This window comes from Pipistrellus kuhlii, unplaced genomic scaffold, assembly GCF_014108245.1.
Source record: "Pipistrellus kuhlii isolate mPipKuh1 unplaced genomic scaffold, mPipKuh1.p scaffold_m20_p_2, whole genome shotgun sequence".
In the NCBI taxonomy this organism is placed as follows: Eukaryota; Metazoa; Chordata; class Mammalia; order Chiroptera; family Vespertilionidae; genus Pipistrellus; species Pipistrellus kuhlii.
Genome location: NW_023425515.1, coordinates 171,237,218 through 171,260,537, shown reverse-complemented (window position 1 = coordinate 171,260,537; position 23,320 = coordinate 171,237,218). Strand labels below are relative to the sequence as shown.

Genomic DNA, 23,320 nt, shown 5'->3' with positions numbered 1-23,320 from the left:
TCCACAGGCCGATGCTCTATCAACTGAGCCAAACCAGTTTCGGCATTGGTTGATTCTTGTATGTGCCCTGACCAAGGATTGAACCCACAACCTTGGTATATCGGGTTGATTCTCTAATCAACTGAGCTATCTGGCCAGGGCTAGAGTAGATTAGTTAGTTAGTTGGTTGGTTTTTGTTTTCTTTTGTTTTGTTTAGGAATTCATGAAGAAAGTGGAAGAGAAGCGAGTGGATGTGAACACAGCGGTGGCGATGGGAGAAGTCATCCTGGCTGTCTGCCATCCTGATTGCATCACTACCATCAAACACTGGATCACCATCATCCGGGCTCGCTTTGAGGAGGTGGGTCCCTGGCTTTGGAGGAAGAGTACACCTGATAAACGGGTTTACAGCAACAAAATACAACAGAGCTCCCTCCATAAGAAATTTTTCACTCACTGGGAAAAATCTCAATAAGATTTAGTTAGTGTTTTAGTAATGAATGCTTTCTTGGTACTGTGCTGAAATCTGGAAGACTAGTGTTGGTGTAGTGATTTGTTAGCTGATTGCTTCCTCTGGACATGTGCATATTCCTCCTCCATCCTCAGAAGTCCTATGTTTAATAGGATGTACTAGGTTTATTTTTAGAAGAACTGATTTCTCATTCTAGTTAACGCGGCTCTATCACCAAAGTAAGAGCTAAGTCTCTTAACTGCTTGGGTGGTCTTTGCCCTAAATAGTCATTGTTAGGATCAGATGAAAAAGGACCTTTAAAAGAAAGGGATTTGCTTGACTAAAGGAGGCAATGATTTCTCTCCCCAGGTCCTGACGTGGGCTAAGCAGCACCAGCAGCGTCTTGAAACGGCCCTATCAGAACTGGTGGCTAATGCTGAGCTCTTGGAAGAACTTCTGGTGTGGATCCAGTGGGCTGAGACCACCCTCATTCAGCGGGACCAGGAGCCAATCCCTCAGAACATTGACCGAGTTAAAGCCCTTATCGCTGAGCATCAGGTATCTTAATCGCATCCTGTGGCCACTGGTATTTCCTTTGCCCTATGTGTGTCCTAGTTAAACTGCTGCTTAACATATTCCTAGAGACTTGGCGTAAAGCATCACACACTTATCTCACTGTCTGTGGGACAGGAGTTGGCATGAATTTGCTGGATCCTCTTCTTAGGGTCTTATTGGGCGGAAATTAAGGTGTCAGCCAGGGCAGCAGTTCTCATTCAGGCTCATTCAAGTTGTTGGCAGAATTAATTTCCAATGGTGGTAGGACTGAGGTCTCCATTTTCTTTCTTTAAATTTTTATTGAATTTACTAGAGGCATGAATTTGTGCACTGGTAGGGTTCCTAGCGGCTGCTGGCCGGCCAGGGCCTCCCTTCCTTCCCCCAGCTGGCCCCATCCTCTGGAAGAACTTCCGATGGAGGGGACAATTTGCATACTACACTTTTATTATATAGGATTGGGGACTGGTTAATAAAATTACATAGGTTTTAAGTATACAATTCTATTACGCATCATCTGGATATTATATTGTGTGTTCACTACCCAACATCAAGTTTTCCATCACCATGTACCCCCTGTACCCTCTTCTACTCCACCCACTTCCCTTTCTTCTGGTAATCATCATACTGCTGCCTGTGTCTATAAGTTTTGTTGTTGTTGCTGTTGTTGAATCCCTTCACCTATTTCACCCAGTCCCCTTTCCGTTTCTTGCTGACTGTCAGCCAGAAGTTGCTGTCAGCTCCTAGAGGCTATCCTCAGGTCTTCCCCATACGTGTAACAAAGCAGAAAGAATTCATCCGCTGCCAGGTGCCCGCCCTGGTCTTCGTTGGCACCCTGAGTGGCACTCATTGCTCTGACTTCCTGGTCTCCTCACTCACCTGTGAGCTCCTGGAAGTAAGAAGCTGTGTTTCATTTCTTCGGGCCTTCAGCACCTGAAGTGCCTGCTCAGTTGTGTTTCTTGGGATGAGTGAGATAGGGTACAAGGCATCTGTCAACACATCTGTCATGGGCTTGGCCTTTGTTAGTAAGAAGTTGCCTCGTGCCATCTCAGTCCAAGAAAACTCAACTTTTTTTCTGTTGTTTGTATTTCACAGACATTTATGGAAGAGATGACTCGCAAACAGCCTGACATGGACCGGGTCACCAAGACATACAAAAGGAAAAACGTGGAGCCTGCGCATGGGCCCTTCATGGAGAAGTCCCGCAGTGGCAGCAGTATGTCCCCGAAACTCAAATTTCTTAACACTGACCAACAGCAACTCTCCTACATTTTCTTGGCTTGTTATGAAATTTCTAAATAAGTCAAGCAAATTATTTTGCAGTAATTTTTCCATTGTTTTAGTTATCAGTGCTAGCTGTTTATATTTGGTTCACATTGACTTAATCATAAACTAAATGAGCTTCGCTGGCACCATTGCAGTTTTAGTTGATTTGACATTTCCTCAATTCACTAAGGGAGGACAGAATTGATTGAAAATATGAGACAAGACCTATTGGCTTGGAGGAGAATCAGTAGTTTCGAAATTAATATGTTTCTATATCTAAATATTGCCAGGTGCCATGTTTCTTTTCTGCTAGTGATTGGATGTCATTATGAAGGTCTCCTAAGTCCTTACATGTGATAGTGTGTCTCTTCCTGAACCGACAAATTCAGCTTTTCTAATCTTGTGGTTATTTCTCCTTTTAGGGAAGTCCTTGAGTCAGCCAGCACCTCCTCCCATGCCAATTTTTTCACAATCTGAAGCAAAAAACCCACGGATCAACCAGCTCTCTGCCCGCTGGCAGCAGGTGTGGCTGTTAGCGCTGGAGCGTCAGCGGAAGCTAAATGATGCCTTGGACAGACTGGAGGAGGTAAGCCCTGCAGGTAGCACCTTGGAGGGAAGTGACACTCCTTCTGAGGCCTCTAAACTTTCCGGCAGCAGAAACAGGCCTCTGTGAGTCTCTCAGGAGAAAAGGCACATGTGAGTAAGCCACTCACAACAGAGTAGGCCAGGAAGCAAGCAGCCAGCCAGGCTGAGGGTCTGTGATCTGACCCTCCTCAGCAGCTGGCTGTGATAAAGAAGCAGGAATATAACTTTGCAAAATTACCTCCAGGTATGTAGCTTACCACGAAAGTTATTATTGAGCCCTTTAAGTGAAGATAAAAGCTGCACAATTATGAAATAAGAGTATTTTTGTGATCTTGCTATTCTATTAGTCTTCACTAGATTATGAAAAGCAAATGTATTCTGAAGTACCAACACCAGCCTAAAAAATATAATGCCACACTGTCTAGTTCCTAAAACAAACCTCTGGTATCTTCTACATTTTTTTATTTGTGCCCATCAAAGCAGCTATGCCCAGAAGTGAGTATTCTGTGTTTTTTGTTTTTTGTTTTTTTTGTAGTAGGTCAGCTGAGCTTTAAGCATATTTGATTTTTGGCTTTTTCTTTTTTCCCTCATTCCTCCCAACTTTGGAGTTTGAGAGACTAGGGTTGGGAAAACTGCTGTACTGTTCAAAGTCATCCTACATCAGAATCACTAGCATAGTCCAAGCAACTAAACATCGCCTTGCCCACTTCACGGCCTGCTGCTGTCCGTCAGAGCCAGATGTTTAGCATGGAAGTCAGGCAGGCAGTTAGCCCCCTCTGGTGCCATTCCACAGAAACATGCTTGCGTGTAGGGGTGGATTCTTAATGCTTCCAGCCAGAATCAGGTGATCTCATCTCAGAAAATGGTGGGCAATGGGAGCCTGCTGAGGTGCACCTCTTGGTCATAGTTTCTTCAGAGTCACATGAGGAGTGCTAATAAGCACTTCTCCTCTGGGTTAGAATTCATCCCCTGACGGCTAAGGTGATCCTTTGAAAAGGGGGCCAAGGGGAAGCAAGGCTGGCTCCACCCTTCTGCATTCTCTTTGCCCCGTGTTTCTCGTGGTGGTGTTCGGTCACTTTCCCCTCCTCTCCGTTACACCACAGCCCGAGTGGCAATCGTGGTTCTCCCTGAAGGAGCCAGATGGTGCCTCTGCAGAAGAGGCAGCACAGGTACAGTTGTTGGTGCCCTACAGAAGGCCTGCACGTCTTGACTGTGTGTCTCAAAGCTTTGGTGTGCTCCGGGCAGGTGTGAATGCCAAAATGTGGGTTTTGTTAACACTCCTCACTTGTCTAGTTGAAGGAATTTGCCAATTTTGACTTTGACGTCTGGAGGAAAAAGTATATGCGTTGGATGAATCACAAAAAGTCACGGGTGATGGATTTCTTCCGGCGAATTGACAAAGACCAGGATGGGAAGATAACCCGTCAGGAGTTTATCGATGGCATTCTAGCATCAAGTGAGTCCAATCGTAAATCCAAGCATGGCCACCCCTGAATTCCCCAGTTTGTAGTGGCGATAATCTGACTGAACTTAAGGAAGTTAAAGGAAGAACTATAATTGCTTACTAAGATTGGTCTGTCGATTTCATGGCGAGAATAGCCTCATTTTGCTGGGAATAAGAAATGGCAGGTCTTGTTTGATGTATAGATAAGGAGTTAAGTTTTGTGAGTAATGTGGTTCTAAGCAAAATGTCTGAAAAAATACATTTTCATTACATCAGTTTCTGACACAGAACAGCTTACAAAATGTATGTCTCATTTATTTTTAGCAAAATAAGTGAGGCATAAGTAGTTAAGTGATTTTCCAGGGTCACAAAGCACATCCTACAGCTGTACTGTACATGGGTAGCCAGGGAGGGCCTGCCGGGGGGTAATATTTGAGCTGAGACTTAGATGATAAGAAGGCTTCAGCCAACTCAAGGTTTGCGGGAAGAGAGAGGCAGAGGAAGCAGCAGGTACAAAGTGCTGAGGTGGGAATGAGCTTGGCACGTTCTAGGCATGAAAAGATTAGCACAGCTGGAGTGTAGGAGGTAAAGCTAGAAGGCAGGCAGCAGCTAGTTAACTAATTCAGGGTCTTGCAGGTCCTGGCGAAGTGGTCAGACTTCATTCTAGAAACAGTGATACAGTGGTCAGCCACCAGAGATTTTTGGCTGAGTGGCAAAATAGTCTGATTTATGTTTTAATAAATTAACTCTGCTACTGAAAGCATTCACCTCCTTTGGAAAGCAATTTGTCAGTAGTCTAAGGCCGTGGTTGGCAAACTGTGGCTGGCGAGCCACATGCGGCTCTTTGGCCCCTTGAGTATGGCTCTTCTACAAAGTACCATGGTCTGGGCAAGTATATTTTGAAGAAGTGGCGTTAGAAAAAGTTTAAGTTCTCAAATTTCAATCGTTGTACTGTTGGTATTTGGCTCTGTTGACTAATGAGTTTGCCGACCATTGGTCTAAGGCAATTATCTAATTCTAAACAGAAGAAACTTCATCCTGCTAATTTCAAGTTATCACTATTCTGAAATAATTTAAATAATAATAGTGGAGTGGATAAATAAATTCTTAAGTTGGGTGGTAGATCTTTGGGTTGTTATAATATTTTGTTTATACCTTTCAGAATATCTGAAATTGCACTTTTTTTTTTAATGCTTGGTGGAGCAGAGTAGTCTATAAGCAAAAACTTAATAGTCTATTTTCTAGGTTTCTAAAGTTGAGTGTGAATTGCTTTGTAGGAAAAAAATCAAGACATAAATGTTTTTTCTTTCAAATAGTAATTATTTACCTTCCAACCAACCATGTAAGCCTCTTATTGTTCCAAATGTGATTAATTTTCTCCAGAGTTCCCCACTACCAAGTTGGAGATGACAGCTGTTGCTGACATTTTTGACCGAGATGGGGATGGCTACATTGATTATTATGAATTCGTGGCTGCTCTCCATCCCAATAAGGATGCTTATCGACCAACAACTGATGCAGATAAAATTGAAGATGAGGTATGGGAAATAACTGTATCTTGAGTACATTTTTGACTATAGCTTTCTACTATCTTGAAGTGGGTTGGATAAGGTTGCCACATCAGCCCTGGGGCTCGTCTGTTGGGAGGTGATTGCTGGGAGTTGTTTAGGGATCCACTTGTGGGTGGATCTAACTTAGACTAGAAGGCTTCTCACTCAAGTGGGTCACATTTGTGTGGTGCTCTAAAGGTGGCAGAAAACCTTACCTGGTTCACAGATTCTGTGTTGCTTGGTCCTAGACTCCTAGTCCTAAGTATCCGGCCTCAGCATCCAGGGCAATGGTCTTCAAACGCAGCATTTAAGGGGTGACATGCAAAGTGATGTTTAAGATGGCGTGGACACTAAGCAGTCTGCCTCATTAAGAATTGTGTCGCATTGAAATTTCAAGAGCAAATTAGTAGTCCATAGACATCCTAGATTTGTTGGTCTTGGGAGTGGCTTGGAACTCCCCACTCCCCAGGCCCGACATCTGGCCTGCTAGGTTGGAATTCAGATCAGTTCATAATTTGCTTTATTATTTTATTTTGATGATAGTATATTAGCCCATTTCTTTCTTGCTGTCTCAAGTATCCCAGGTTCTAAGAACAATGTGTTTTAATTTGGAGAATATAAATGTTTGTATCAAAAACCTGAAATGCCTTAAAAATACATATTGAATAACTTCTCAGTTTAAATGTAAAAAAAAATTTGTGTGTGTTTTTTTCTGTTTTTTGTGTTTTTTTAAGAGGGAGTCTTCACATTTTTTCTTTTTGTTGTTGTTCACAACCAATAGGTCACAAGACAAGTGGCTCAGTGCAAATGCGCTAAAAGGTTTCAGGTGGAGCAGATTGGAGAGAATAAATACCGGGTAAGGATGAGAGAGCAGTTCTGTGTGTGGTGGTTTCTCCTGTGTGACCCTGTCAGGTGGCAACAGCCTGACACACGGCGGACTCGACACTCCCACCTTCCCACGGCCAGCGCCTGGACGACCAGAGCCAGTGGAACCTGAGATGTGTCTCTAGATTCCATATGTCAGGTGTCCTGTTGGGCTAAGCATAATGCCCTTTCTAGTTCCGTCTGAAAAACAGTGCTATATCTAGCTAATAATAGCTTTCCTTGAGTTCAGTGTAGGAGACATTTCGGAGCTCCCTCTTTACTATTGACCAAAGTCTTTTAGGGAAGTGAAGACACTTCTGTAAGATAAGGAAACAATTATCTAATGACTGACACTCACCGAGAGCTGGTCTTTGTGAGCCTAAATGGTTCCTGGGCTCAGAGCTGGAGGGAATGTGTCAAGGCCCTAAGGGACACTCTGGCCGATCTGGGTTGAGCTGCCAATGGTCTGACTGCCCTGGGTGGTACCAGGCTCAATAGTCTTCATTAGAAAGCCACTGAGTGCGGCCACAACTGACAGTGAAACTGTGCTGTGTTTTAGCTTCTTTTAGGACCAGGATTTGAAACAGGGCTCCTAAAATATATTCAGCAGCTTGTCAGGAATTCTCTAAAGTACAAAAGAAAATCTGATTGGCAAAGAGAATTTAAGATGGCTATGTCAAATTACAGTAAGGAAAAAGTAGGGGCGGGGAGAGATAGGAAAAAATCTAGGTTCCATTAATACATAAAAAATGTCTTCAAAGTACATACTGTGCTGCTCATAGCCAGAGAGTGTTGGGTGACTCTGCCTTGAACCAACCTAGGGCATTTAGTTACTAAAACCCCAAGCAGTCTTATGCTTGCTTGTTGGGTTTTGTTTCTTGGGTTTTTCAATTACTTATAAGAGAGATGAATTAATAAGAGCAACATAGGCTGTAAGAATGGTTAGCATATGTCACTGTCCTTGAAGACTGGTAACATGATTATATGACTTTTGTTCCTTAGTGTTAATTTGATAAAATGTTCTTTTTTTTTTTTTTTTCTTCCATTTCCTTCGTCCTTACTCTTACTGTATGTAGTTCTTCCTCGGCAACCAGGTACAGTTTGCCTTGCAACGTTCTCCGTGGTGGAAATGGTCTGTGTAGCTAATGCTGCCTGTTCTTTGCTGTGGGGAGAGGACATAATCTGAAGCATGCTGGGGTCACATCTGGTTGTCTTACCAAGTGGAGACACTGCTACAGGGCTAGTTGTAGAGCTGTCTTAGCAAAAGGTGATAAGAGATGAAATTTTCCATTTAAAATTGGATTGGCTGGGGATGATGGTATTATGCTGGGATGAGTTAAAAGTAGTATAGATCAGGGAAATTGAAGCGTGGTATTATCAGTAAATTTTTCCAAAAACCTGGTCTTGTATGTTGGAAGTCAGAATACCAGACAACACAATTCTGACTTAATACCAAAGTCTTCTGACAGTAAACACAATTTTAATAATTCACACTAAGTCAAAAAGTCTTGGGGTATTTAAATATTGTGTCTTTAAATACCTTACAAATAATTGTAGTTACTTGCACTCCTGTTGTATTTTATCAGTATAAGGTGCATGAGAATGTAGTGTGGACATCATAATTGGCCATAGCCTAAAGTTTATCAATATGGCCAGCCAGCCAAAATCTAATGGAATCAAATTAGACCTATAGACCTACATCAAAGATTGAATGCTTTTTCACTCCACTTGGTAACTCTAACCTTTTACCATAGATCTTTTTGAGGGCTCTGGGGTCCTGTGTCTTCAAATGGAAGGAAGTTGCATGGGTAAAATCTGTTTTGTGGTAGGAAATCATAAAACACTAAGAGTTAATGTGAAGCCCTCAATCAATGTAAAATCCCAGGCACTGTAGTAATTACTAACTACAGTAACCTTTTGGACCAGTGAGAACAGAGAATAAAGACTAGAACAGTGAAACTTGCTCTTAAGTAAATCATTCCACAAGGGTGCCAAGTGGTACCTAAAGGATGTGCCTGTTAGCTGAAGACTGAGGTCCTCCTCTGCTGCTCCACTGACCACCTGGGTCAGGTACATTCGTTCTAATGTTGGGAAGAGAATGATGAAGTTCATTTTAAACCCGAGGCCTAAAGAGTTACTTGCAGTCATGTCACAACCACTGCAGGAGCCCATGTCTCTTCAGGGATTTTCCATTTAAGAGAAGGTAGCAGAAGTTACTGTTGCCCCCAAGACCATTCTGCGGTCTTTGCCTCACCAACACCCTGCTCTGCCAGGCTTACAGGGCCCCCATTTTTAGAGCTGCCATAACCTCTTCCACCACTTGTCACCCAGCCCTCAACTTCCCCGGACACTTTGGCTACTGGCTTGGGGGCAAACCTCCTTTTCCCCATAGCTCAGCAGAAACAAGTTAGTCTTTCAGAGAGAGCTTTAATAGGAAATTAAAGGGGAAAGAGTGAAATAAATGGAGTAAAGGCTGACAGATAAATTATAGGACACTCTAATGTAAGAACAAAGGACACCTTCGGATCTCTTCCCGAGTTACTCTGGAAAGTACAAAGGCCCTCATTTCCTTTCTCTCCTCACCTACCTGGAGAGGACCTCCAAGTGTGGCTCAGGCCATCACTGCTCTTGGGTCTGGTGGATCCTCGATGCCTCCCCAAGGGCCTCCCCTTGTCACTCACTGACTGGGTCAGAGTGCGAGGGAGGCCCCTGCAGAGGCCAAAGGGGCAGCTTCCTTCCCGGGACAGGACGTTTATTCCCTCCCTCACATCTCCGGTCCCCACTTCCGTGCTCTTCACACTCCACCACGCTGCTGCTGGGGTCACTGCTTAAACACTTCACAGCTGTATGGAATGATGTAGAACGATTTTATTTTCAAAGTAAGGGGCTGGGGAGTGGAATAATACATTTTTAGTCACCTTGCCTATATAAATAGTGAATTTGAGTCAATGCAATATAATACAGAGAATTGTCACAAGTATATTAATTTTGAGGGAGGCTGGTCATGTGTCCTTCCTTCACAAACATTCTTTTTGGCATTTTTGGTTTTTTTGCCTAATTTCAAAGTTATAGTTCTCCTTTATAAGTTTTAAAATCCTAATTAAGTGATTAAATAATACCTTTTCTTCTCTCCCCCTCATCCCCAATTCTCTTTGAATTAAATAATTTTAGGAATACTATTTCTTCAACCATTTAATTTTTGTTTTGGGATCTCAGCATGATTCTCTTTTGTTGCCTCTTAGTTTATTTTGGACAAAGGATAATGTATGCATTAGGAAACTTCAGTATGTTAACAGCTCTGAAAAACAGGAATGTTAGGCAAGAAAAAAAATATATCAAAAGTTCTACTTGTCTTAACATCCCAAAATGATTGTTGAATACAATTGAATATATAATCCACATGGTAAAGTATATAACATGGTAAATTAATTTGATTTCTTCATCTAAATTTTAGTATAAATACTGTTTAATCATTTGTTCAGCTGAAGAAACTTTTCTGCTGGTAACATCACAATCAGTACTTTGGGTTTATTTCTGAAAATCTGATATGGAAAATCAAATTTCCGTCTAAACTTGTAATGACGATCTTTGCAAGGGTTTCCGGAGGCTTGAAATACTTTCCATTCTCCATTTAACTTGAGCACACTGTATTCAGAAGTCGATGTCCACCTGATAGCCACCTTTCCTTTTATGGAAAACAAAAAAACAAAAAACTAACGTAATAAGTAATTTCCTTGTTGGGTTTTAATTTGGCCGGAATGTTTAAAAGAATCCAAGTGAGCTAATGTTTTGTACATCCTTCTCCTCCCCCTCTGGTCAGGGGTATGGCCATCGTAAGTTAATTTTATTCCCATATACTGGTCATTGGCTTTATATTTCAGTTCTTCCATATTTTAAATTCTTTTGTGAAAAATGCAAAATAATGAGAATTCAAATTCTCCCCAAACTGTCAGATTGTCATTGCGTCTGAATACAGTCTGCTCTGAGAAGGCCACCTGGCCTGCGCCGAGGCGCACGCACTCACTGGTTTCCCCTTGGTCCTGCAGTTTGGAGACTCCCAGCAGCTGCGGCTGGTCCGCATCCTGCGCAGCACAGTGATGGTTCGCGTTGGTGGAGGATGGATGGCCCTGGATGAATTTCTAGTAAAAAATGACCCCTGCCGAGGTAAGAAACCATCCTGAGATGAATTATTCGTTAAGCACCACTGAGCTCCCGCGCCTGCACAAGCTGCTGGGGATCTGTTTGTGTATTTAGCTATTGAGCTGCCCAGGTGTCACCTGACTAGCACAGATCAGAAGGTGGGAGCAACAGAGGAGACCAGGGAAAGAGCAAGAGAGGTTGGTGCTGTTGGGGAGACAGTAATGAGAATTGGAAATTTATTGGTGTCAATGAATACTTGGGTTTGAGGTGTTAATAAACACTAGGCTAGAAAGGAGCCTGATAAAGCCTTTTAGGGTCCCTATTGGTGCTCCAGATCCCTTTGCCTGACACTCGGGGAGGATAGTGGGCCCCTCCCATGCAGGGAAGGAAGGGGGAGCTCCCTTGGCCAGGAGGCAGGATGAAGAACACCTAGCAGTGAGCCTCATCACTTCTAAGACAGGTGGTCACCCAAACAAGACCACAGGTATCTGCTAAACAGGAAAAGGCTGGTGTGCCCACCCAAAGGCCAGAGAAAACAGTAAACATGATAATGATTGGTGGCACCTGCAGCTAGAGGCAGCGTGTGAGGGCTGCAAAGGGAGAGATGATCAGGTTCCAGCTGCTAAATTCTCTTCAGCTGCACCTTCCCTTTTTCCTACCAGCCGAGCTGCATGGGGGTATACAGGAGGCTCTCCAACTGTCTGCCAGTTTGTCTTTCTTGACCCATTTCTGCATTTCCTGCTCTGTCTGTGTTTATATTTTTTTATTCTAGTTCACCATCCTGGGAGTAAAATAAAGCGCTCTGATTCCAGCTCTTCGATTTCCAGTCAGTCTCCCATAGGTTGGCTTTTAAGCTTTGTCCCTCTTACCCACACCCCAGCCTGTTGAGAATGGCTTTGCTTCTTAAATTGTAGCACCCTTGGCTCTGTGGTAACTGCTGCCTTTAAGAATGCTTTGAAATAGCCAAACCATAGCTTTTCTAACTATTGTAAGTTAGTAGAGCATAAAATACTCCTTAACAGAACCCATAGAATTTGTTCTGAGTTTTTACTTGTTTAACAAATACCTATATAGCTTTATACACAACACACTATTAAAAGCACTTGACACATAATAACTCTTACACCTCTGTGAAGTGTAGGTACTATTGTTAATCTCCATTTTACAGAATAGGAAATTGGAGCACAGAAAAGTTATATAACTTGCCTGAGGACAGACAACTCATAAATAACAGAGACAGGATTCAAGTCCAGGACAGTCTGGTTCTAGAGTGTGTGCTCTTGGTCTCTGAGACCAACATACCCACCACCCCTTGTATGTGTGTTACTGGTTCAGCCTGATTATTAAATTACTTAGGCTTACTTATAAACCCAGCAGGAATCCTTACAGTACAGTTATATGACTTTTTTGGAAGTGAGTTATAATCATATTCTGAAGCATTTGTGGTAGAGCTAAATGGTACAATTCTCACATAGTTCTTATTTTAACTCATTCTGCATTTATTCCAATAAATGAGAGTAATACTTTTCATCAGGAGTTTCTTTTTTAAAAAATAGTTAATTTTGAAAACATCTTTTTTGGTCAAAACTGGAAAAGGTGTAATCAGTTTGAGAATTTAATTATATTGCAAACCTATTTCCTTGATAGAAAAGTCCTCTTTCATTGTTCTAAATGAGGAGCACTATGTTTCATTTTAATAACAGTAAAACAGCATTGTTCCTTTGTAAATCTATTACTAAGGTTTTACTTTTCGTGTCATGTATGTTTGGACTAAACAAACAGAAGGGATACTGCATGCAACATTTTGGGATCTTTGGTTGCCTGTTTGCTGCCTGCTCTACTTGCTCTATCTACGGTGACATTGTGCTGCTGGCCAAAAAGAGCACTGCCTGCTTTGTCCTCTTACTAGTTAAAACTTGGAACCCCAAGGAAATTTGGGAGGGCCATCTAATAGCTATTTTCTGTGGAACAGAGTAGCCTTTTCAGCATCCCTTGGAGCACACAAGGTAAGGCTTTCCCCTGTCTCTCCAGGAGTCCTCCTGAGCTCAGCAGTCATCTGTTGGTTGTGTAGTCAGGAACTCCCCTGCAGTCTTAGATGTCACGACTTTACCCGTAATGGACAGGATGAGCTACTTCTGTACATGTAAAAATTGTGCTAGGAGGTGAATGCTTAAGGGGTGGGTGAATGTAATAACTTGGAAACGCTTGAGCACTGCTAAAAAGAAACTGTCTAGGATTCTATGAAGATTGCTATGGCTTCTAGAAGCTTCTGGGGTAGATTTTGTATTCATTTGTGTCACATATCCTTGACTCTCTGGACAGTAGAGACTTATACTCAGGACAGTATAAAATTTGACAGGTTTGTAATACCAGTGTGAACGATGTTTTGTTATCTCATTTTACACACAGTTTGGCTCAGTGGCTAGAACATCAGCCCTCCGGGTTCAGTTCTGATCAAGGGCACGCGCACCTTGGTTGCAGGTTCCCCAGCCCTGTGCAGGGACAACCAGTCGATGTGTCTCTCTCACATTGATGTTTCTGTCTTTCCCTCTCCCTTCCACTCTCTCTAAAAATCAATGGAAAATATCCTTTGATAAGGATTAACAAATCTAAAAGTAATATGCAAATTGACCATACCTTGGCTACACCCACAAGTCACACCCACCAGCCAATCAGGAATGAGTATGAAAATTAACCCAACCAAGATGGCTGGGCAACAGAGTGAGCAGGATGCTTGTGTTTCCCCTGCAATGGAGGAAGCCAAGCTTCCTGCACACCCTGGCCAGCCCAGGCCTCTGCTCAAGGCTACAAAGTTTCAATTATAGAAGATAAATAAACCCCAGATACCAGGGCCTCTGCGAGGAGGGGAGGGGGGGGCATGGCTAGACTGAAAACCACCACAAGCCCCTTGCCCAGGCCTCCCAATGCCCCAAGGGAACCCCCACCCTGATCCAGGACACTCTTCAGGGCAAACCAGCTGGCCCCCACCCGTGCACCAGGCCTCTATCCTGTCTAATAAAAGAGTAATATGCAAATTGACCATCACTCCCAACACACAAGATGGCTGTCCTCATGTGGACCAAGATGGCCACCACAAGATGGCCAGCAGGGGAGGACAGTTGGGAGGGATCAGGCCAGCAGGGGAGGGAAGTTGTGAACAATCAGCCCTGCAAGGAAGGACAGTTGGGGGGACCCAGGCCTTCAGTGGAGAGCAATTGGGGGAGAGGGGGAGGCAGGCCTGCAGGGGAGGGCAGTTAGGGGATGATCAGGCTGGCAGGCAGAAGTGATAGGGGCAATCAGGAAGGCAGGCAGGCAGGCAAGCAGTTTGGAGCCAGTAATCCTGGATTGTGAGATCAGTAGGATCAGGCCTAAATGCAGTCAGACATCCCTCGAAGGATCCCAGATTGGAGAGGGTGTAGGCTGGGCTGAGGGACACACACTCCTATGCATGAATGTTGTGCACTGGGCTTTTAGTAAAGAATAAAAAGACATCTCAGCACATTGCTGAAGCAAAATTTAAAAAGTGAAAATACTCAGCAAGGTAGGTTGCCAGAATGGGAGATTTCATTTTCTGAATTCAGTCATGCCAAAAATTATCATGATATTTTAGGTGGAAATTAAAAACAGTGCCTGGCCCTGGCTGGCATAGCTCAGTGGTTAGAGCATCAACTTGCCCATCAGAGGGTCTCTGGTTTGATTCCCAATCAAAGGCATCTACCTGGGTTGCAGGTCCAATCCCACCCCTGGTCAGGTTGGGAACAGGAGGCAACCAGTCATTGTGCCTCTCACATCGATGTTTCTCTCTCTCCCCCTGCCCTCTACTCTTTCTTAAAAAAACAATGGAAGCCGAAACCGGTTTGGCTCAATGGATAGAGCGTCGGCTTGGGGACTGAAAGGTCCCGGGTTCGATTCCGGTCAAGGGCATGTACCTTGGTTGTGGGCATATCCCCAGTAGGGGGTGTGCAAGAGGCAGCTGATCGATGACTCTCTCTCATCGATGTTTCTAACTCTCTCCCTTCCTCTCTGTACAAAATCAATAAAATATATTTAAAAAAAAAAAACAATGGAAGAAAATATCCTTGTATGAGGATTTTTTTAAAAAGTGCCTAGTCAGTAGACCTTTGCCAATTTTTGAGCATTAGACAAAGTAGTTTCCCCAAATTTTAGTGAAAATCGAGATATTTATGAAGACTTAAATGATATAATTTGGCTTAAAACTTGTAATTGTAGTAAAATACACACATAAAATTTATTAACCATTTGAACTGATTAAGTTCAGTGGCATTAAGTACATTCACCTTGTTGCTACCATCACCCATCCAGGGAACTTTGGTTAAACTAAAACTACCCATTAAACCAAGAGCTTAGAACTGAATGTTAACTAGCAGATCTGCTCCAGCCAGCGTAGGTGGCCAGAATAAGTCCCTTAGGAAATGATGGCCTTTTTGGTGGTTGAAAACTGAACTTGAAATGGCTGTCTTCACAGTCTAGTCCCCAAGATGTGAGATATATACCGTGTTTCTCCGAAAATAAGACCTAGTGCATGGAAAGATAAGACATCCCCTGAAAATAAGACCTAGTGCAACTTTGGGAGGAAAATTTAATATAAGACACTGTCTTATTTTGGGGGAAACAGGATATATATATATATACACTCACACACACACACACATATATACACTCACACATATATATATATACACACACACACACATATATATATATATATACATACACACACACACCATGGTAAAATGCATATTACTTCACTGCAGAACTTTCCAGAGCTTACAAAATGATGATTGCATTAGGGCTGTGGGGGCTGGGGATCACACACAGCTTTTACTAAACTCCTTTTTGTAGGAAACGTCTCAGACACCTCAGTTTGGGAAATTCTGCTAAAAGGAATGACGCTCTGGAAGATACTGAACTATTTACAGATAGGAAATTTTTATTGAGAAATAAATTCTGGGGAGGGAGGAGGGAGAGGTGGGGAATAAGATGAGGACCAAGGAGGCCAGTTGGAAGGAGATGCTAGTGAACCACGTGGTGTAGGAGGGCGGTGGAAGGCTCGGAGCATTAGAAGGCAGAGTCAGTAGACAAACTGCCACCAGGGGGAGGCGCCTGCACCGGCTCCCAGGTTTCTGGCTGACCAGTCTGACCAGTGACTGGATGTAACGTCTCACCTCCGGGAGTGGAGTCTGTGCTGGGATGTATGGGGGAGTCAGGCACGACCTTCAAGGCCTCTAAAGTCCCAGGATGAAAGTCTAAGGGAGAACAGGACTGTGCACAGAGCCCAGGGGATGTCCGTGCTGAAGAAGCGGGCAGGAGGGGGAGGAAGAGAAGCAGGCGAGCGGGGTCCTGGGAGCCAAGGGAGGGAGGGCTCAAGAAGGGAGCAGGCAGCAGTGCCGCCACGTGCACGTCCCAACAGCAGAGAGCTGTGCTGCCTGCACGTTGGCAGGGTTTTTACTTGCACTGAAATACTTGTGTGTTCTCATTTCCTCCCTCCCTCATACAGAGCACTGTAAATTGAATATGCTCGTATTATATTTTGGAGCATGTACGTTGGTCTAAAATTTTGGAGATCAGTTGAGTGGGCACAATCACTTGTAATCTCTAAACTTGTGGTTTCTAGCCACAGTAGAAGGCCTAATGTAGAAAGGAACCACAAATATTTTGTTTCTAATAGTTCCCTTTCCCCTGGCTTTTCCATTTGATTTGTTAGATCTATCTAGTAGCGAGCAGTTTAGGTGGATGAGGAGGTGGAGGTTTATTGCAGGATGGCACCTTTCAGTGAGAAGTAATTGAACATATTAAAGGGACTTATGGTATCTTCCCATTCAACATGTGTGTTGGCCACACTTGGTAACTTCTGACCGAATCCAGATTTTAAGTTCGGCTTACAGCTCCGAGCCATGGATAGCACCTGTGCCTTCAGTGCTGTTTCCGGACTTCCCACCATAGACGTCCCTCAGCTTCTCACCACGTTAGGTTCCTGACTGGCAGGTGTCTCGCATGGTTTGATCTCTCTTCCCTCACATATTTACTTCTTGATGATTCTGTCCTCATCTTTCTACCGTCCCAAGTTCCTGGACCCCTTTCCTTAGGATCATTACCAACTGAATTCAATAGAAGAGTGGTCTGTTTTTCTCCACTATTCCGTTACCGTGTGTCTTGCAAAAGCTGAGCAAAAGGTATACACATCCTGTGAGCGAGGAAAGGGGGTTTGGCTTCACCTCCGAGGCTGGACCGGCTGCGCCTGCTCTCCCTCGCCCAGCGGACAGTGGCCAGGCACGCTCGTGACAGCAGATTGTAATGGCACTTTGTATGCAAAGGTGTTTTTATTGTAGCAAACCAAGGGGCTTATTGGGCAGTGACTGCTGTGGGTAAGGATCATGGCAAGGCTGGTAGCTCATAAATTAATCTCTATTTTAGAAGGATTAAATATGGTACTAAATCCATTACTTATAGAACTTACAATGGGGTCAGGTGGCTATATGACCATCAGTGACGTATTTTATAAGATTAACTGACATTGTGTCTGTGTTTGTTCCCTTTTTAGCACGAGGTAGAACCAACATTGAACTTAGAGAGAAATTCATCCTACCTGAGGGAGCATCCCAGGGAATGACCCCTTTCCGATCTCGGGGTCGAAGATCCAAGCCATCTTCCCGGGCAGCTTCTCCCACCCGCTCCAGCTCCAGCGCTAGTCAGAGCAACCACAGCTGTGCGTCCATGCCATCTTCTCCCGCCACCCCGGCCAGTGGTGCCAAGGTACGTGCTCACCACCATGCGGCGCCTTCCCAGGCCTTCGTTGTTCAGTGTGGCCTCTGAAAGGCTCTGTGAGGAGGAGGAGAATATCAGGACGTATGGACCAAGTCCCCCTAGACCAGGCTGACCGGGTGGGCCTAGCAGTGCAAAAATACAGGCCCTGCAACAAAGAGGACAACAAAGGCACATTTATTAAAATATGTACTCGGCATTAGGTCAGAAGCGCTTTTTTCAACATAGTCTCAGTGTGAAGTTGAGTGCAGCCAGAGTTACTGATTTTGAAAACCCTGGCACTGTCCATGCAGCTGGGACTAACGGGTAAGTTTGTGTTTAAGACAGGTAATATTAGGAAAACTGCTGTTACCTTTCTTCCTGGTCCATCTCATCCGTCGGACTGATAGGCATTTTATTTTGTTTTCTGTTTCTTTAAAATTTTGGATCTTTTATTTATATTTTGTGTTCCCAATTTGCTCCCTTTCTGTTCCATTTTCAATGTTTCCCGTCCTTCCCTTTGGATTTCCATTTCGCAGACGCCACTTCAGTTCTCTCGCTGTTATGACAAACCCTGGTTGGTAAACAGTAAAGCTGGCACCCCAGTCAGGGACAGCCATTATCCTGACCTCCAGCTGCTCAGCCCCGAGGTAGAGTATGGCCTTGCTGAGCAAGGACACGGTCAAGACGGGCCCTGGCTGAGGCCGAGAGCACGCCCAGCTGCTCTCCTGGCGGAGCCCGTGCTCTCTTCTGTCCTCCCGGTGCTTCTCTCACAGCTGATTCATCCAGTGAGGTGTTTTTCAGTGTTTCTAACTCGGCCATCAGCATTGGAGACAAGTAAGAGATGCCTAAAACTGGACTGTTGAACAACTTTTTAACAGGTGGATAAACATTGGTCATGCCTAGTGATTTGTTTAGTGATATGTTATAATCAGGCCTCTTGGAGTCTCCAATTATCAGATGCCCACATGAGTTAGGAACACTTGAAATTCACCTATGGTGCATGTTCAGCAGTTTCCTCTCTTTGCTGAGAACAAGAGAGCGGTTGGCGTCGCCGCGCTGGTTTGAGGCGTGGGTGCTGCCAAGCCGGGTATCAGCAAAGGATGCTCTGAGGCTCAGAGTTTAGCTTCTGGATTTCCTGGCCTCGGCACTCGGGTTTCTGTAGCCTTGATTTGAATATATATGAATAATCAAGCGTGTTCACGTGTAAAATACACAAGCATTTGGAAGAGCAGTGTTTCAGAAACAAAGCATAGACTAGTGATTTGTCTGCTAGCAAGACAAATTGCATTCTAGCTTCTCTGGTAAAACTTTGGGTTCTTGTGCCTTAAAAGATAGCACTACCTTGTCATGTAATGCTCAGCCAGAGAAACTGGAAATACAAGAACCAGTGCCCGTTGAATGGACTGCTTGCTCTGGGATGAAGCTGGTTTAGAACGTGATCTGGGGACTCTTCTGCTAAAACCCCCAGGCTCAACCTGCTTGTCTCGCTTTTCTTCCTTAATGGCTCCAGTTTCGTGGAAGTTTTAAAAGTTCTAAAATGTTAAATGTTAACTATACACTATAAATTCTCATAAGATTCTGCTAGGTCAGCCTTTTGTTTAGTCTTAAGGTTTTACCTTTCATTTCATTTCAAGGTTTTGTCTTTCCTTACCTGTTGGTGTTCTGTGGCCAGGCCCCTCCTGATGACTCCCAGCTGGATTCTCTGGGGCACGGCCTCTGGGCAGCATGTTCACGGCGGTAGCTTCTGAAACTGCTCTTCCTCCTGTGTGGGCCAGGAGCCTTTGTGCTGGAATGTTAATCACTCTGTCGCTTCTGCTGCTGCTTTGTAAATTAAAGAAATACAAGAATCACATTGAAATGGGTGCTTTATTCTCATATTGGTATAGACATATTAAAGGTCCTGGAAAACAATTCACCCAATTAATTTCAAGGAAAAATTAGAATTGTTATGTGCTGGCATGAAATGATGCTTAAAACAGATTTAAAATAGTCTTTATCCAAAGTAAGTCTGCTACTGTCTTTAAAAACTAACACTCAACCCGGCCAGTATGGCTTAGTGATTGAGTGTTAACCCATAAACCAAGAGGTCCCCTGTTTGATTCCCGGTCAGGACACATGCCTGGGTTGTGGGCTTGATCTGCAGTAGGCCTGCAGCGAGGGAATGCAGGAGGCAGCTGAACCATAATTCTCGCTCATCATTAATATTTCTCTCTCTCACCCCCTCTCCCTTCCTCTCTGAAATCAGTAAAAACACATTTTTCAAAAAGCCTGAAAGATCTTAACTGAAGTTGCTGTACCTACCTAGTGACAAGGAGTGCAGTAGTATTCAGAACTCCATATTACATATTTGGGGCCAGCCGAAACCAGCTTGGCTCAGTGGATAGAGCGTCGGCCTGTGGACTGAAAAGTCCCAGGTTTGATTCCGGTCAAGGGCATGTACCCTGGTTGCAGGCACATCCCCAGTAGGGGGTGTGCAAGAGGCAGCTGATCAGTGTTTCTCATCAATGTTTCTAACTTTCTATCCCTCTCTCTTCCTCTCTGTAAAAAATCAATAAAAATATATTTTAAAAAAATATTTGGGGCCAGAACTCAGACCTCACATTTCTAACGCCAAAACATTCTACTTAGAATTGTTTGGATTTTTTTCTTTTACTTATTTACCATATTTCAACCCCTTTTAAGTGCTGGGCTTTTACTATTTGTGGATTCTCCCGCCCCCATTTCCAGTAGGAATTTGTCAGTCAGATAAAAGGTATTGGAAGCATTTTGAAATTTTAAATTGGAACATGAACCTTTATTTTGGGAATCATAAAAACACATGACCCAAGGCTCTTCCAAAATAAATCTTTGTTTTCCTGGACTTTTAATTTGCTTTTTCAATCAATGAAACATGAGGAAACCTTTTAAATTTTTAAATTGAGTTTCTATCAAAAGATTTCACCAAGTATATAAAATCTTCTTATTTTTTTAAGGTTATCCCATCATCAGGCAGCAAGTTGAAACGGCCAACACCAGCTTTTCATTCTAGTCGAACTTCCCTTGCTGGTGACACTAGCAATAGTTCTTCCCCAGCCTCCACAGGTGCCAAAACTACCCGGGCAGGTAAGTACCTGTGCACCGGGAGGGGGGTGGGAGGGGGCCAGGCTGGGAATTTGGAAACTGCAGTCCCGAAAGACAGACCTGCACACCCCTGGCCTTCACTTCTTCTCCTGGCACTGCAGCTGGCTCAGACTGGCCTTCGTTCAAAGCCAGGCCACCTGTTCTTCATCAGAAATGTAAAAATAGGAGAAAGTAAGGAAGAAAGGGCCTCTTGAATCAGGGCCTTCTCAGAAGCCCAGTTAGTATTGGGACGGGCAGTTTGCTAGTAATTTCTCCAACAGCCCTTATTTATTCTTGTCGCTGGTGAGCTGAGAGAGTCAGAGAAAGATCCCATATACTGTTCTCGCCATCACTTTGCCCCCATTCTCAGTCTTCCCAGACGTTACTCCAGCTGGACCCTCCGTGGGGCCAGCTGAGTAGCAGTGCTGCTGAGGAAAGCTGGTTTCTGATCCTCGGGAGGCAGGCCTCTCAAGGGAACCGCAGAGCCAGAAAAGGTTTGGCCTCTCGGTGTAGATGAGGAGAACGGGGTCTAGAAAGGCTATGATTTGCCCAAGGCCACAAGGTATTAGGTCAGAACCTGACATCTCTGCTAAGGCTGCTGCTTTATTCTTGAATTCCAGACCCCAAAAAGTCAGCCAGTCGCCCTGGGAGCCGGGCCGGGAGTCGAGCCGGGAGTCGAGCCAGCAGCCGGAGAGGAAGCGATGCCTCTGACTTTGACCTTTTAGAGACGCAGTCTGCTTGTTCGGATACTTCAGAAAGCAGTGCGGCCGGTGGCCAGGGCGGCTCCCGGAGGGGCCTGAGCAAGCCGTCCAAAATCCCAACCATGTCCAAGAAGACCGCCACTGCCTCCCCTAGGACTCCGGGCCCCAAGCGATAACACTATCCGCACCCGAGCCTCTGTCCCCTCTGAATCCTGCTCCATACATTCTTTGGGTGTATATTTATTCTAACGGGAGAAGGTATATTGTTAAAAGTGTAAAAGAATAATTGTGTTATGAAGCTGCCTTATTTTTTTTTTCTTTTTGTAAGTTACTATTTTCATGTGAATATTTATGTAGATAAAATTTGCCTCCTGGTAACCCTATAATGGATGGGGCCCAGAAATGAAATATTTGAGAAAAAACAAATGAAAAGGTCAAGATGAGAATATGTATTTAAAAAAGAAAGAAAAAAAAGCCACTAAGGGTTTCTGTATGTGCAGGGTTATAAACCTGCTTTATCTTTTAGGGTTATTCCTAAATGCATCTTCTTTATAAATTTGACTTGCTGTCTCAGCAAGATAAATTATATTTAAAAAGTAACAATCCTGCAGTGTTTAAGGAACTCTTTTTGTAAATCACAGACACCTCAATTAGAGCTGAGGGGAGGACACTTCTAATTGCTTTTTTCATTGTTTTTAATGTGTGATTTTAGCTGAAGAGGGAACCTCATCTGGGTAACATTTGCACATGATACAGCAAAAGAACTCCACTGCAATACTGTCTCTGACACATAGCTGCTAGAATTCAGGGGTGAATGTAACTAACTGATCAGAAAACGTCAGAACGTCGGGATTTTTAATAGTCCTGGTTTGTAACTTATTTCCAGCCCGGCCACCAGTAACTCCTGTGCTCACCGGGACACCCAGGCATTCGGCAAGGGGAGATTCCTTGGTGGCTTCTGAAAGATCGATTCGTTTATCTGCACTTTTTGCTATTTATTTAAATGGTCGATCAACTTCCCACAGACTGAGGAATGAATTCCACAAGCCTATTCTGAAAATGTGGACATAAAACACTTGCTCATCCTTTAACGGAGCTCACCAGCACACTGTTAACAAGTCCCGTTTGCTTCCGTCTCTTTTTGTGTGTAATAAAGTCAACTGACCAAGTGACCATGAAGAGGAGCTGTCCGGGCTCCTTTTTAGCTGCTGTTCCTCTTCAGCTCCGACCACGTTGCTGTGTGATTATCTCAATTGGTTTTAATTGAGGCAGAAACTGAAGCTCTACCAATGAACTGTTTAAAAACAAGACACTTTTGTATTAAAATTGCTTGCAGTAACTAACATTTTATATTTCCTGATTTTCTTTTCAACCATTCCCTTATATAATATATAACATGTTACTCTGGGATCTGATTGTGTTTTCGGTACTTGAATGCATTATTGGAATCAAAATGTCGTGATGGATAAATTATGGAGCTTATTAATAGATTTTTTTTCTTGTTTGTTTTATCATTAATTTTATTTAACAAGACAACAAAGAAATAATCATGCTATTAATGTAAACTTGTAGGGAATCTGTCCCATTTAAGTGATTAAACAAATACTGATATGTAAGAAGATTTCTATGGTAGAAATCACAGAGACCCTGCCCTCGCTGGTATGGCTCAGTGGATAGAGAATCAGCCTGTGGACTGAAGGGTCCCAGAAAGGGGACAAAGTGATGGCAGGTACAGCATGTACCTTGATGCAGTCTCGATGCCTGGCCCCTGTCAGGATGTATGTGGGAGGCAACCAATTGATGTGTCTCTCTTGCATCGATATTTCTCTCTCCCTCCCTTCCACGCTCTCTAAAAATTAATGGGAAAATATTCTCAGAGGATTAACGGGGGAAAAATCACAGAGATCCTGGGGTTTGAGACAAT

The 23,320-nt window shown here is 43.7% G+C and overlaps 1 protein-coding gene across 14 annotated transcripts in view; it reads left to right on the top strand.

Moving 5' to 3' along the window:
- Nucleotides 1–22,901, top strand: part of MACF1 (microtubule actin crosslinking factor 1) — a 332,073-nt gene extending 309,172 nt beyond the window's left edge. For 4 of the 14 annotated variants that reach the window (XM_036443780.2, XM_036443783.2, XM_036443782.2 and 1 more), the window contains 11 exons: nt 197–340; nt 800–988; nt 2,078–2,198; nt 2,671–2,834; nt 4,127–4,289; nt 5,661–5,815; nt 6,609–6,683; nt 10,738–10,855; nt 17,394–17,605; nt 20,569–20,698; nt 21,316–22,901. In XM_036443780.2, coding sequence (XP_036299673.1) covers nt 197–340; nt 800–988; nt 2,078–2,198; nt 2,671–2,834; nt 4,127–4,289; nt 5,661–5,815; nt 6,609–6,683; nt 10,738–10,855; nt 17,394–17,605; nt 20,569–20,698; nt 21,316–21,572 — 1,728 coding nt within the window. In that variant the 3' untranslated portion in view covers nt 21,573–22,901. Of the gene's footprint in view, nt 1–196; nt 341–799; nt 989–2,077; nt 2,199–2,670; nt 2,835–3,936; nt 4,003–4,126; nt 4,290–5,660; nt 5,816–6,608; nt 6,684–7,767; nt 7,786–10,737; nt 10,856–11,603; nt 11,673–17,393; nt 17,606–18,132; nt 18,244–20,568; nt 20,699–21,315 lie in introns of all 14 variants that reach the window. The other 10 variants (XM_036443784.2, XM_045584820.1, XM_045584815.1 and 7 more) reach the window with 5 other exon arrangements.
- Nucleotides 22,902–23,320: the final 419 nt, after the last annotated feature.